The sequence below is a fragment of the Somniosus microcephalus genome, chromosome 1, assembly GCF_052327205.1.
Source record: "Somniosus microcephalus isolate GS21.2 chromosome 1, FLI_Smic_1.0, whole genome shotgun sequence".
NCBI lineage: Eukaryota > Metazoa > Chordata > Chondrichthyes > Squaliformes > Somniosidae > Somniosus > Somniosus microcephalus.
The window spans coordinates 408808780-408824650 of NC_140987.1; the positions used below are offsets into that span (position 1 = coordinate 408808780).

Here is a 15871-nt window from a genome sequence, read left to right on the forward strand (position 1 = left end):
ATCTGCGACAGGTAGATTGGTGAGGACGAGGTCAAGTAGGTTTTTCCCTCTTGTTGGTTCACCCTTGTCCTTAAATGTGATTGGAGGTAGGAGAAGTGCTCTCGGAATACCCTCGGAGGGTAAGGCCTCCTGTTGAGAGCACTGATGGCCCTCCTCCTCCCTCTGGCCACATCTTGCAATCTTTCTCGCTGCCTCTGCTCCCTCCGCAGTAGATCCTGGAGGGCGAGGTCAACTGACCGTACAGCCCCCATTAATATGTCGCGCTTTGAAATTTTGTCAGAATAAATTTGTTGTGGGAATAAATAGTAGCCACAACACTCCTGATACTAAAGAACCTTTAAGTGACTGAATTAAACTTTTGCACAATCACAAACTGACAAGGAAGAAGTGAAACAGCACTAACCTGATAGCTGTGAGTCATCCCTTTAAATAGCACCCCTAGAGCCGCCATCCGCCTGTTTCACGCCTCCTCTCCCTGTTGCTGTTGGGGCGAGGTGTTAAGGCAGGGGGTGATAATCAATTTGGCAGATCAGGCGCTCTGTGAGTGTTGAACGTTCACTGATGTCATGATCTGCCTGGCGCTAAAGCCCCAGGCGCTGACTGTTAGTGGTAGCGCTAAGGGACGACTGGATTTGGCGTGCAGTGCTAGATTCGCCTCATCCCGGCCCTACTTCATTAGCGCCCTCATCAGGCACTAACAGGAGGCGCTAACCAACTGAATTTCTCCCCCATAGGTTGTATTATCAGTGTGCCAGAGTATCTGCCAATCGCATTTAAGGACAAGGGAGAATTTTTTTATTGAAATTTTACTTTTGATTATTGACCTCCTTAATAAGAACATGAAAACATAAGAATTAGGAGCAGAAGTAGGCCATTTGGCCCCTCGAGCCTGCTCTGCCATTCAATAAAATCATGGCTGATCTTCGACCTCAACTCCACTTTCCCGCCCGATCCCCATATTACTTGATTCCCCTAGAGTCCAAAAATCTATTTATCTCAGCCTTGAATATACTCAACAACTCAGCATCCACAGCCCTCTGGGGCAGAGAATTCCAAAGATTCACAACCCTCTGAGTGAAGAAATTCCTAGTCTTAAATGGCTGACCCCTTATCCTGAGACTATTCCCCCTAGTTCTAGACTCTCCAGCCAGGGGAAACAATCTCTCAGCATCTACCCTGTCAATCACGCTCAGAATCTTTAACGTTTCAATGACATCATCTCTCATTCTTCTAAACTCCAGAGACTATAGGCCCATTCTACTCAATCTCTCCTCATAGGACAACCCTCTCATCCCTGGAATCAATCTAGTGAACCTTCGTTGCACCGCCTCTAAGGCAAGTATATCCTTCCTCAGATACGGAGCCCAAAACTGTGCACAGTACTCCAGGTGTGGTCTCACCAAGGCCATGTACAATTGTAGCAAGACTTCCTTACTCTTGCACTCCAACCTGCTAGCAATAACGGCCAATGTGCCATTTGCATTCCTAATTGCTTGATGTACCTGCATGCTAACTCTCCGTGTTTCTTGTACTAGGACACCTAAGTCTCTCTGAACACCAACATTTAAAAGTTTCTCGCCATTTAAAAAATATTCTGTTTTCCTATTCTTCCTACCAAAGTGAATAACCTCACATTTCCCCACACTATACTCCACCTGCCACCTTATTGCCCACTCACTTACCTGTCTATATCCCTTTGCAGGCTCTTTGTGTCCTCCTCACAGCTTACTTTCCCACCTAACTTTGTATATCAGCAAACTTAGATACATTGCACTCTGTCCCTTCATCTAAGTCATTAGTATAGATTGTAAATAGCTGAGGCCCAAGCACTGATCCTTGTTACAACCTGCCAATCTGAAAATGACTCTACTCTCTGCTTTCGGTCTGTTAACCAATCCTCTATCCATGCTAATACATTACCCCCAAACTCATGAGCCTTATCTTGCATAATAACCTTTTATGTGGCACCTGATCGAGTGACTTTTGAAAATCCAAATACACTACATTCACTGGTTCCTCTTTATCTACCCTGCTAGTTATATCCTCAAAAAACTCTAATAAATGTGTCAAAACACAATTTCCCTTTCATAAAACCATGTTGACTCTGCCTAATCATATTATGGTTTTCTAAGTGCCTGTTACCACTTCCTTCAGGAGATGAAATAAAGAAAGAAAGACTTGTATTTATAGAGCGCCTTTCACGACCACCAGACGTCCTGAAGTGCTTTACAGCCAATGAAGTACTTTTGAAGTGTAGTCACTGTTGTGATGTAGGAAACAAGGCAGCCAATTTGCACACAGCAAGCTCCCACAAACAGCAATGTGATAATGACCAGATAATCGGGGTTTTTTTGTATGTTGATTGAAGGATAAATATTGGCCAGGACAATTGGCCAGAATCTATGACAGAGCACAGATTACAAATGGATGGGGTTGGGGGGGGGGGGGGGGAGACTTTCAACTGCTGGCCGTCTGTTTCTCACCAGAAAAATGGACAAACAGCCGTTGAAAGTCAGGTGGGGACCTTGTGCACCCATTTGCCTGCCTGAATTAAACTTTCAGGCAGGCCTTTAAATGGGCACCCAACCGACGGTGGGAGGTTGTTTAAATATGCAAATTGGGGACCTACGCCTCAAAGAGAAATGGGCAGAGCATGCACACTGCATATCAGTTCCAAGCATTGAGAGGCCTTATCAGAAGGATTTAACAGTCCTAACGGGGTTCCCGTAATCCCTAAAGGGACCGCTGGAGGCCTCTCCAAAACAGGGCGTTTTTTCCCCCCAAGATTCTTATGGGACTATAAAGAGCAGGAGTGCTGCTCCGGTCTTAACAACTTTCTGCTGGCCCACTGCTGGCCCATTCTTGCACTCCCTGAAGCACTAAACATCCCCCCCACCCCCCACAACAGACCTTATCTGCCGACCAGCTGTGTGGAATAGGTGGCTAGTTTTTCACCGCAGGACACAGGCAAGCTTCAACAGGGCACCCGTTTGTTGCCAGCAGCTGCCCAATAATGAGGCCTGAACATGAATGGAGTTCAGGCTTCCTGATTGCTACACTGAGCAGACACCGGTGGTGGGGGGGGGGCGCCCTGCAGATATCACGCCCGTTTACTACCCAAGAAAGTCTCACCCATAGTCTGTGAAAAGTGCAGGCTAAGTCAGATGAGTGATCTTTTCTCATTGTATATTTTCTTATGTTCTGGTCTCAATGGATGGAAATTGCAGCCATATATAATATCATTGGCAACCATAACCCATGTGGCCCCCATGTCATATTATTTCAGATGACATCATAAAGCTTTATTACTCATTGATCCCCAGAACTCCAGCACTTTCAGCCATCACAACCTTCATATTTCTACTATGCAACCGTGGCCTGCTGCTCTCTACAGATAATACTTCCTTCCGCAGCAACTGAGTTCTATTATGTTCCATGGAATATTTGATCATCTCAGTTTAACATCTAGATAGGAAAGGGGTCACAGTTATTGACAGGCATGAATTCTGGGATTGATTGCGCCGATATGAGGGGGTAAAGGTACAATTTGTTGAAATGAAAATCGGAAATTTTATTTAAGAAGTAGGTTATATTAACCCACTCCTGTTTTATTAAGACATTGTTGACTTCAAGCTGTTCCTTATAGAATTATAAAATACAACACCGTTGATTAAAGTCTTTTCAGTCTTAGTGGCAATACAAGAAATGATTTAATCAATTAAATGTGTCTTAAAGACAACTCCTAGTTAGCTTTTTTCAGACAAACTTCTGACCCATATGTGGACAGTAGACAATTCTATGGTAACATGTTAAGAATCAGACAATTAAAGAAAGCCGCTTTCTAACTAAAAACAAAAAGCAGAAAACTGCAAATGCTGGAAATCCTAAACAGGAAATGTTGAAAAAATCAGCAGGTCAGTCAGCATCTTTGGAGGGAAAAGACAAATTAGCATTTCAGGTATAACCAGCTATTACCAATCAACAGTATTGAAAAGAAACAAAACCAAGGGAGGGGTAGAAAAAAACCCACAAACACACATGAAAATGAAATAGAATAACCAGCTTGACTGGAAAACGGGAGATGTTTCAATACCTGCACATTAAATGATAGAACAAAGCATAAAAACATAAATTAAAGACATTTAAAAGACACAGAGAACTTGTATGAATACCTTAAATGGTGGGGGGGGGGGAAATATGGCAAATGTGAAATGGAAACAGGAAAAGCTGGCAACGTGGAACAGAATCTCACAGCCTGAGGAGAAGAAAAAAGCAAGCTGACACCAAGGGTGCAGACTGAACTGCCAGCACATTGATGTCGGCTCCCATCCCAAGCACTCACCTGTCTCTCACCCTGCCCTGACAATGCTGACACACCCATTGCACATCACCAGCATGTAGGATGGGTCTGTTGATGTTTCTGGGGGTAGGGGAAGACACTTGGGGTGGGGCCCTCTATCGGAATACTGTGCTGGCAGGTCAGTCTGTATCCTCAGTATCAGCTTTTATTCCTTTTCTTCAAATCGCTGGATACTTACATCGTTTTTACAGCACAGAAACAGGCCATTTGGCCCAACAGATCCACACTGGTGTTTATGTTCCACATTCATCTAACACCGTCAACATTTCCTTCTCTTCCTTTCTCCCGCATGTGTTGATCTAGCTTCCCTTTAAATGCAGCTATGCTATTTGCCTCAACTACTCCATGCGGTAGTGAGTTCCACATTCTCACCACTCTCTGGGTAAAGTTTCTCCCGAATTCCCTATTGGATTTATTAGTGACTATCTTATATTTATGGCCCCTTGTTCTGGTCTCGCCCGCAAGTGGAAACATCTTCTCTACATCTACCCTATCAAATCCTTTCATTATCTTAAAGACTATATGGAGTGTGTGCGTGTGCCACAATCAGGTCGCCCCTCAGTCTTCTCTTTTCTAGAGAAAAGAGCCCCAGCTTGTTCAGTCTTTTCGGATAGGTATAATCTCTCAGTTCTGGTATCATTCTAGTAAATCTTTTTTGCACCTTCTCCAGTGCCACTATATCCTTTTTATAACACGGAGACCAGAACTGTTCACAGTACTCCAAGTGTGGTCTAACCAAGGTTCTATACAAGTTTAACATAACTTCTCTGCTTTTCAATTCTATCCCTCTAGAAATGAACCCCAGTGCTTTGTTTGCTTTTTTATGACCTTATTAACCTGATTCTGTTCCACTTTACCAGCCTTTCCTATTTCCATTTCATACCTGCCTTACCCACCACCATCGCCCTGCCCACCACCACTACCAACCCACTACCGCCACATCAATTACTTGCACATTTTCTGTGTCCCTTACGTCTTTAATTTCATTTATACTGCTCTCTGTATCATCTCACGTTAACATCACTTCCGCCATTTAACCATCTCCTGCTACCCATTTAAGCACTTCACAGGCCATTCTACTTCTGCTCTTGTACGTGCGCGTGTGTGCATGTGTCATATATACAAATATAGGATCAGTGCATTATTTAATAGGGTTTATAAAAGTTACATAGATACAGGAGCATAGCTGATTTAATAGGATATCTATTATAATTTTTTATAAAGGAACCTTATTTTTTCAAGACCATTTTCACAAAATACTTCAGTCTGTATCACAAGACTGCATCACCTGGAACCAGGCCTGTATTATATGATTTTATCTGCATTTTAGATTCTTTAAACCATGGAAAAATTTTAATGTACAAATGTATTTACTTTTGAAAAGTGACATGGGCAGCAACATTATAAACTAAAGGTTTCTCTCCTCTTCTGAAGATATTGAGTCATTCAGGATCCATGGGCTTGTCCCATTTTTAGCTGACATATGGCTACTCAGAGAGATCGGTTAGCCAAATCGAAAATGTTTTTTAAATGGCATTGATTATAAAAGGCAGTAAGTTATAACAATATAAATTTGATGAACAACTTGGCTAGTGAAAGGATTGTTAAAAAATGATAAGACCGCAAGGATTTCAGAGCAGAAAAAGGCATTTCAGCCACCTGTGCCAGTGCTAGGTCTACACTGGAGCTATCTATTCTAATCTAATTATTATATTCTTTTCTTGTACCCCTTAATATTTTTCTTTAAGAGTTTAATTCTCTTTTAAAGGACTCGCCTACAGCAACCTTAATTCCATATTCAGGAACCACTTTCTGCTGTTGCATTAACTGGCTTTCTGTTATTCCCGATGCATGCAAGGAGCACAGATCACACAGAGAATGTACAGCACAGAAACAGGCCATTGATATCTTAAAAACCCAGCTCATGATTTTCCATTCAATATTGATGATAGATGGAATATCGCAAGTTGGCTGAGCACAATTTTATAATATATGCTTTTGGCATGCACCATGTGTGCAGTTGTGGAATTTTTACCCCATGAGGCACTAGTTCTTCAATAACCCATTCCTCATAATACAATACAAGCCGTTTAATAGACACCCTGTCAATTAGAATACTTGGCTAAACAGGAAAATTCACAAATACAAGGAGGTGGGTATTAAGGATATTGTCATTTCATCATTGGGTTTGAATTTGAATCCAGACCAGACTGACAGGATGAACGTTTTCTGTCCATGCTGGATGTAAGGGTGCTGTATGAAATAAGTCTGGGCAGTTTCAACAAAGTTTCATGTCACAAAGGCCTTGTTTGTTTATTTTTTAATTTTCTCTCCTCCTCTCCTAAAGGGGTATTGTTCTGTGATCAGTGGCAGCCCTGCAATACCTCACCGAAGCAACCAGTCTTCTTGTATAAATCTAGTCAGTGAATGTCAGCGGGTTGTTCGACTGCCGTGGGATTACAGCCAAGTCTAATCCTGTTCTCAATTGACTTCAAAATACGGGTCGCTGGACAATGATTAGGAGCAGGAAATCAGATTAATTTTTCCCCTCCTTGGTTGATGGATGTTGAGACCCATTGTAGCATCCTCACCACTGACCCTATGTGTTAGTCAAATGTAAAATCCTAATTACAACACTATTGTTGTGATTTAGTCATTGGGCTGGGAAAGTCAGGCAACAAACTAATCATATATTCACAGAATCACAGAAACCCCACAGTGCAGATAGAGGCCATTTCGGCCCATTGAGCCTGCACGTATCCCACCCGATCCCCATAACCCCTACACCAACACATATCCCACCCTATCCCCGTAACCCCACATATTTAATCCCCCTAACACTAAGGGTCAATTTATCATAGCCAATCAACCTAACCCGCACATCTTTGGACTGTGGGAGGAAACCGGAGCACCCGGAGAAAACCCACGCAAACACGGGGAGAATGTGCAAACTCCACACAGACAGTCACCCGAGGCCGGATTTGAACCCGGGTCCCTGGCGCTGTGAGGCAACAGTGCTAACCACTATGCCACCATGCCACCATGCCACCGTATCATCTTAGTGGATATCTGGCACTTAGATATAAATAGGGTAATTGGAGGGGTATATTTTGCCCTGCGTGTAAAGTTAAAGAAAAACTGTTTTAAAATTTGGGAAGGTTAATAGTAGTTTAATAAAAGTTTTTTTTTTAAACTTTACACACCATTGAAATATACCCTGGAGCAGTTTTACACCCTCTTAACACTTTATGGTGTTTGAGGTAGGGCGGTGACTTTAGTTTTTGGGCCTGGATACATTACTTGCAATTGGAGTTTTAGATAAAGGAAAATGAGTTAATTGCTACAGAGCCGTTCCCAATAACAGGCTTGTATTGTAATATAAAATATGTTGGTGTGTAAAATGATAGCTTCAGATTCTGACACTGCTAGAGTAGTAGACTGGTTTTGTGGAAGGGTAAACTAAGTGGCCTGTGGACCCTCTCCCTCAGTCTCTTTGTTTGCTGCTTTTTCAGTGCCAGAGGGAACAGCATTTTCACTCAACAGCGGAGCTTCAGCTGGAGGTTCGTGAATGCTGTTCTGGCCCGCCTCTGGCAACTGAGCATCATTTGGGTTTGCGGATGCTGCTGGAGTATCATCTATGGGGACAGCCGCATACGTAGTAGATGTTTTCCTCGCTTCTTGTTTGACCCTTGAGAGAAGAAAAACGATGAACAGTTATGATATTCTTTACAGCCATAGCCTGTTGTCTATGTGATTAAGAAATGCAGAATAACAAGCAACTTATTTTGTCCTCTCTGATTTTCTTGATTTAAATCCAAGCTAAAGGCGTTGATTGTTTCTGGAGTACAGTCCCATTGGCAGCAGCTGCCCTCTGGTTCTCGTCCAGTTCATCATCTTCAGGTATGAGCCTACACAACGAGTGTCAGCAGGCTACAGGAGCATGGTTTGGTCAACCAACATTTATACATGTGCACTTTCCAGGGAACCAAAGCAAGAATCTTGGCTGATTTTGCCCTCCCTATCCCAGGGGAACTTTCAACAACAACAACTTGCATTTATACAGCACCTCTAATGTAGTAAAACATCCCAAGGCGCTTCACAGGAGTGTTATCAAACAAAATTTGACACTGAGCCACATAAGGATATATTACGGCAGATGACCAAAAGCTTGGTCAAAGAGGTAGGTTTTAAGGATGGTCTTAAAGGAGGAAAGAGAAGTATGCAGACGACACCCAGCTCTACCTCACCACCACCTCTCTCGACTCCTCCACTGCTTGTCCGACATCCAGTACCAGAGGAACAGAAATCTTCTCCAACTAAATATTGGGAAGACGAAAGCCATTGTCTTCGGTCCCCGCCACAAACTCTGTTCCCTAGCTACTGAAACCATCCATCTCCCTCGCAACTGTCTGAGCCCAAACCAGACTGTTTGCAACCTTGGTGTCATATTTGACCCCGAGATGAGCTTCCGACCATATATCCGTGCCATCCATGAGGTCATCCAAAATTCTGCTACCCGTGTCCTCATTCACACCAAGTCCCGTTCACCCATCACCCCTGTGCTCGCTGACCTACATTGGCTCCTGGTTAAGCAATGCCTTGATTTTAAAATTCTCATCCTCGTTTTCAAATCCCTCCATGGCCTCACCTCTCTCTATCTCTGTAATCTTCTCCAGCTCTACAGCCCCCCAAGATATTTGCGCTCCTCCAATTCTGGCCTCTTGAGCATCCCCAATTTTAATTGGTCCACCATTGGTGGCCGTGCCTTCAGCTGCCAAGGCCCTAAGCGCTGGAATTCCCTCCCTAAACCTCTCCGCCTCTCTACCTCTCCGCCTCTCTTCCTTTAAGAAGCTCCTAAAAACCTACCTCTTTGATCTAGCTTTTGGTCATCGGCCCTAATATATCCTTATACAGGAAACTTTGTGCTATCCGGCACCGACGGGACCGAGCTGCTGCCATTGCCTAAAAAGTGCCGTACACTCCAGAGTTAATGTTGAAAGATACGGAGATTCTTATCTCCGTATCTGATAACAATCACTGTTGCTTAGCAATAGCTTCTAAACACTCGTGTGTGGCTGCAAGGGTCTGTAGCTAAAGCTGCTGCTATAGCTACAGACCTTGCACTGCTTGACTGTGGAAAAAAAAGCAAAGAAAACAAACAAGAAGAATAAAAAACGGCACCTGATTTCTGCCGGTGGCTCCAGTTTGCTGGATAGCTCACCTCCGGATAGCACAAAGTTTCCTGTATGTGGCTTAGTGTCAAGATTTGTTTGACAACGCTCCTATGAAGCGCCTTGGGATGTTTTATTACGTTAAAGGCGCTAAATAAATACAAGTTGTTGTTGAAGTTGTAGTAGAGAGTAGGAGAGGTTTATGCTGGATGTTGTCAGTGTACATGTGGAACCTGATGTTGTGTTTTCGGATGATGTCGCCGAGGGGCAACATGTACATGAGAAATAGGAGGGGGCCAAGGATGGATCCTCGGGGGACTCCAGAGGTAACGATGCAGGAGTGGGAAGAGAAGCCATTGCAGGCGATTCTCTGGCTACGATTAGATAGATAAGAATGGAACCAGGCGAGTGCAGTCCCACCCAGCTGGACGACGGGGGGGGAGGAGGATGGTGTGGTCAACTATGTCAAAGGCTGCAGACAGGTCGAGAAGGACAAGGAGGGATATTTTACCACAGTCACATTCTCATAGGATGTCATTTGTGAATTTGATAAGAGCCGGTTCCATACTGTGGCAGGGGTGGAAACTTGATTGGAGGGATTCAAACATGAAGTTACAGGAAAGATGGGCACCGATTTGGGAGGCGACAACACGTTCAAGTACTTTGGAGAGGAAAGGGAGGTTGGAGATGGGGCAGTAGTTTGCAAGGACAGAGGGGTCACGTATTTTTTTGAGGAGAAGGCTGATAATGGCAGATTTCATGAGGAGGTGGACTGTACCTGAGGGGAGAGAACCATTAACAATATCAGCTAACATGGGGGCCAGAAAGGGAAGTTGGGTGGTCAGCAGTTTAGTGGGATTAGGGTCGAGGGAGCAGGAGGCGGGTGGCATGGACAAGATGAACTCAGAGAGGGCATGAAGGAAGTTAGGTGAGAAATTAGAGAAAGATGCGAGTTCAGGACTAGGGCAGGGGGAACCTTAGAGGAAGTTTGACCCGGTGAGCTAGGGGAAGGGAGGGAAGCAGCAGAGGCAGCTGAACGGATGGTCTCTGTGTTGGTGACAAAGAAGTCCATGAGCTCCTCGCACTTGTTGTTGGAACTTAGGCCAATTGTAGCACCTAGCGGTTGGCTGGGTGGGATCAGCTAACTAGGTACAGATGGGGATTGTTCGTGGGATGTTCCTGGACAATCAAAAGCTCAGCTGATGGACGTTCTAGGCAAGAGCACAGGAGAGGACAGCTTCTAATGTTTTCCTCTCTGTTTGCTATTAAGAGTTGAAAACAGATGACAAAAACTGGAGATAAAAAAGCATTACTGCAGCATGAAATCTAAAACATTAAACATAACACAGAAGTGAAAATAACACTCACTGAAATTCAGTATCGTTTTCCACATTTTTCTTTGCATTTTTCTTTCTCTTGTGTGTTATTGCCCAGACAATAGCTGCAATGACCAGTGCGACCAGAACCGCCCCAATTATGGCTCCTATAATGTAATCACTCTCAGAAGCTAGAGCACAAAGAAGAAAATGGGGAAAAAGAGCAATCAGTAAATCATTTGATCCATCCAGTCAGTCAGTCCGTCCAGTGGCACAGCGCTTAATACAACTGTTGTGAACAAATTTTCATGCTTTATTGATACTCTCTGGTATATTACTGTAACATTGTGGGTTCACTTTAGGAAAGATAGACTTGCATTTATATATCGCCTTTCACGGCCACCGGACATCTCAAAGCACTTTACACCCAATGAAGTATTTTTGAAGTGTAGTCGCTGTTGTGATGTGGTAAACGCGGCAGCCAATTTGCGCACAGCAAGCTCCCACAAACAGCAATGTGATCATCACCAGATAATCTGTTTTTGTTATGTTGGTTGAGGGATAGATATTGGCCAGGACACCGGGGGATAACTCCTCGAATTCTTCGAAATAGTGCCGTGGGATCATGAGAGAGCAGACAGGGCCTCGGTTTAACGTCTCATCTGAAAGACAGCACCTCTGACAGCGCAGCACTCCCTCTGCACTGCACTGGAGTGTCAGCCTAGCTTTATGTACTCAAGTCCCTGGAGTGGGACTTGGAGCCACAACCTTCTGACTCAGAGGCGAGGGTGCGACCCACTGAGCCACGGCTGACACTGAAAGCTGACACTGACACTAGGAAGCCCAACAAGTAAGAAATCAAGGTTACACTGCAAAGTTAAAAAAATCCAATGTGACCATATTGTGCAATTTCAGCTCAGATCCAGCGTAATTGTAAACTCAAGACCTCCCAACACTATTGTCGGGCAAAACGTTTTCACCCAAATGATAATAGAAATGTGTAGTAAGTAACCATCCAAAGAAGTTCCATTTATGTTCCCATGCCCAGTTTTCAAGGGGTTACTATTGGACTCATGGAGTGAGTGATGAAATATTGGTGCTCTGATTATGGCCCAAAATACCTTTACTATGCTTTAGCAATGTGTTATCGCATAGTATTTACTAAATGCATTGGTAACATCCATACATAACAACCTAGAAGACTAGAAAACACTGCTAAACAGCTTTAATAACTGCCCCATAAAAAAGGACAACTCAAGATTACAATCCTATGATATGTGAAAAGAAGTAGTAACAGGGGCTTTGTGACTTAAACTGTAGGAATAGCCAATATTCCTTCAATTGTGTAGGAGGGGAAAAAAGTAAATGCATGAAAGCTTGAAGGGGAAAATCCAAATGTTGATGGCATGAAACTGGGAGTGCAGGGGCATGCTCACGCAGAAAGTGTTGAATTTGTACATTAAAATGGTACATTCTGGTTATTATTAAGCACCCTTATACTTCACAATTGATAGATTTTTAAGCAAAGTAAAGTAACATTTACATTTTGAACAAACCATCACCTTCCCAAAAGTTATCTCAACAGTCACTCTCCTACCTCCAACAGTCCCATTGATAGTTTGCAAAGTGACTCTAGCTGTCTCTGGACCCAGTTCACTGTGACATTCTCTCCTCTGACACTCTCCTCCCTCTCCCCACTGCCCCCACGGCTCCCCTCCCACCTCAGTTGAAGATGGCGCTCTTCGCCTCCAACCCAGTTCAGGCTGGTGCACCTCTCTCCCAGTTCAAGCTGTCATTCTTCTAACTCCCACCCTCTCAATTCAACCTGGCACTCTTCTCCCTTTCCCTCCGGTTCAAGCTCTCACTCTTCTTCCCCCCAATAACTCCATAACATAGCTTGTGTATTTATGAAGTGCAGCAAATAGAAACATAGAAATTTAGAAAAATAGGAGCAGGAGTCGGCCATTCGGCCCTTCGAGCCTGTGCCGCCATTCAATATGATCATGGCTGATCCTCTATCTCAATACCATATTCCCGCTCTCTCCCCATACCCCTTGATGCCTTTTGTGTCTAGAAATCTATCTATCTCCTTCTGAAATATATTCAGTGACTTGGCCTCCACAGCCTTCTGTGGTAGAGAATTCCGCAGGTTCACCACCCTCTGAGTGAAGAAATTTCTCCTCATCTCAGTCCTAAACGCCCTACCCCGTATCCTGAGACTGTGACCCCTCATTCTAGACCCCCCCCCATCCAGGGGAAACATCCTCACTGCATCCAGTCTGTCTAGCCCTGTCAGAATTTTACACGTTTCAATGAGATCCCCTCTCATTCTTCTAAACTCTAGTGAATACAGGCCTAGTCGACCCAATCTCTCCTCATACAACAGTCCTGCCATCCCAGGAATCAGTCTGGTGAACCTTCGCTGCACTCCCTCTATGGCAAGTATATCCTTTCTTAGGTAATGAAGTCTAGTTATGGAAAATCAGTACTGCAACTTTTGCATCTATGGATTTATTATGTCTCTGGTCTGCATGTCGTTCTCTCACATCCTGATTAAAAAGTTCACAGCAAATTACTGTCATAAACTTGCTTTCAGAAATCTTGCTTTTCCTAATCGCCATCTCTTGTAATGCTCATTGAAAGCTGTATTACAATCCTATTAACAAAGATCATCATAACTGGCTTCCTCTCTCCCTCTATATGCTCAAGCTTAACAAGGTTGCTATGGGAGACTTACAGAATTTTGACAGGTCGACAATGCATGATTGGTTTTCAAAATTATTGGATGCTGTGCATTGGTAAACACCATATTCGTGCTCTGACATATTTGTAATAGTCAGCATTCCAGTCTTTGCATCTGAAAGGTTGAACAAAATAAAGAACCTCAGAACTGGTGAGCAAATGAGTAGGAAGAGTTATTAGAGGAACAAATAGATGGGAAAAGCTGAAAGAAATGGAATGTAACTTAAATACTCAATAAAAAAGTAGTCAAAATAATTTGTTTTTCATTCTTACCAAGATAGCCAGAGATATTCTGATGAACATTCTTTACAATTTTCACCCAGCGATAAGTTGGAGCAGGTACACCTTGGTTGCAATGGCAGGTTAGGATTGCCGCCTTAGCCTTCACAGGATGTGCTGTAATCCCACACTCTGGCTTTGAGAGTGGAACTGCAATAAAAATTAAATTACTTCAACTGAAATTCCTGTAAAACAAGATTATTGAAACAAATCTACAGAGCATTTTATATTACCCAAATCTCTTGCAGGGTGTGAAATTATTCTGCAGAATCTTATTTATTAACTCAATGTTTCTGCATGAGAGTAATGCACAAACTTGTTAGAGATTAGAAGGAAAGAATTATTGCTCTCTGATCATTTTTATACATAAATTACACCTAAGCATCAATGAACAATTTATTAGAAGTTTTTTTAAATTATTTCTGCTCCCTAATGTTATTTGCAGGAGCAAGGAGCAGTTGAAAAACTTTAAAAATGGGAGAAGATCTGTTTCCTCTTGCTACTTGTTCTATGCGTAAGCTTCCAGTCAGCGCCATTACCCTTTCCAGCTTGCAAGAAAGAATAGGCTCAAAGTTGTTAGGATACTTAACACAAGCTATATCCAAAATTGACTTTTTTGCAGGTACCTTTAACTACCACTAGAGGGCAGTTCAACCGAACGCCACGTTTGAGAGCGAGGGACCAAAAGACAAGAGCGATAAATATAAAACTAGGGTGAGAGAAAGAGGAAGATGATAGAATTGGAGAGTTAAGGGGACAAACTCAGGAAGTATGAGTAGAGGAAAATATTACAGTCTAAACCAGGACAGTCCAATTTCTTGTCTTTATGGGCTGCTTAGACGCTTATCATTAGGTTTTAGGTTTATATCATTAGGTTTAAGGTTTATATTAATGTCCCCATTAATTTACATATATCTGAAGCCGTGCCCAATTCTGGGCACCGCACTTTAGGAAGGATGTGGATGCCTTAGAGAGGGTGCAGAAAAAATTTACAAGAATGATTCCAGGGATGAGGGGCTTCAGTTATGTGGATAGACTGGAGAGGCTGGGGTTGTTCTCCTTTGAGCAGAGAAAATTGAGAGGAGATTTGATAGAGGTGTTCAAAATCATGAGGGGTCTAGACAGAGTAGATAGAGAGAATCAGTTCTTATTGGCAGAAGGGTCGAGAACCAGAGGACACAGATTTAAGGTGATTGGCAGAAGAACCAAAGGTGACATTAGGAAAAACTTTTTTACTCAGCAAGTGGTTATGGTCTGGAATGCGCTGCCTGAAAGGGTGGTGGAGACAGACTCAATCACGGCTTTCAAAAGGGAATTGGATAAGTACCTGAAGGAAAGAAATTTGCAGGACTATGGGGAAAGGGCGGGGGAGTGGGACTAGCTGAAGTGCTCTTGCAGAGAGCTGGCACGGGCTCGACAGGCCGAATGGCCTCCTTCCGTGCTGGAACCATTCTATGATTCTATGGGCTAGTAATTCGGTGCAGTTGCACCTCCCATTAGCGCAAATGACTTTTCGCCCTGGCGCGGCGCTGCTAATGACTCCCGCTAGATTCAGTGAGAGTTTAGCTGCGGTGGTAAGCGGTAGCACCCTGCACCGCTCCGCAGGCGATGGTGTGCGCAGCACCCCGTTTTCGTCCCGCCTGCAAAATTGGCCCTCGCCCCCTGAATCTGCGCCGGGCGATGACAGCAACTGATCCAGGGAGATCCAGGGGGCGGGAACGGAGCGGCAGGAAACAAAAATCGGCTGACTTACTGGTCAGGTCCTGTTGCCTCTTTGAACGCGGGGTCCGTGCCGCGGTCTGGCAGCCCGGCACTCCTCTTGAGTGCCGGCTGCTGGCACAGCACCCCGCTGCCCAGTGGTCCAGGTAGGGTCCCGCAGATTTGTGGGCTTGGGCCCTCCCCTTTAATGAGGGGAAGAGCCCTTCCATGCGGCAGCGCTACGTGGCCCAGTGCGTAGCACTGCAGAATGCCCCAATATTCGGGGTTATCGCTCTAAGAAGGAA

General features: G+C 43.9%; 1 protein-coding gene across 1 annotated transcript in view; it reads right to left on the reverse strand.

Moving 5' to 3' along the window:
- Nucleotides 1-7189: 7189 nt before the first annotated feature.
- The window catches only part of LOC147125176 (V-set and immunoglobulin domain-containing protein 1-like), a 32067-nt gene continuing 23385 nt past the window's right edge, over nucleotides 7190-15871 (reverse strand). The window contains exons 3-6 of the mRNA XM_085998644.1: nucleotides 13863-14018; nucleotides 13585-13704; nucleotides 10900-11038; nucleotides 7190-8048 (exon numbers count right to left, since the gene is read on the reverse strand). Of these exons, the coding sequence (XP_085854770.1) occupies nucleotides 7820-8048; nucleotides 10900-11038; nucleotides 13585-13704; nucleotides 13863-14018 (644 nt within the window). The 3' untranslated portion in view covers nucleotides 7190-7819. The remainder of the gene's footprint in view (nucleotides 8049-10899; nucleotides 11039-13584; nucleotides 13705-13862; nucleotides 14019-15871) is intronic.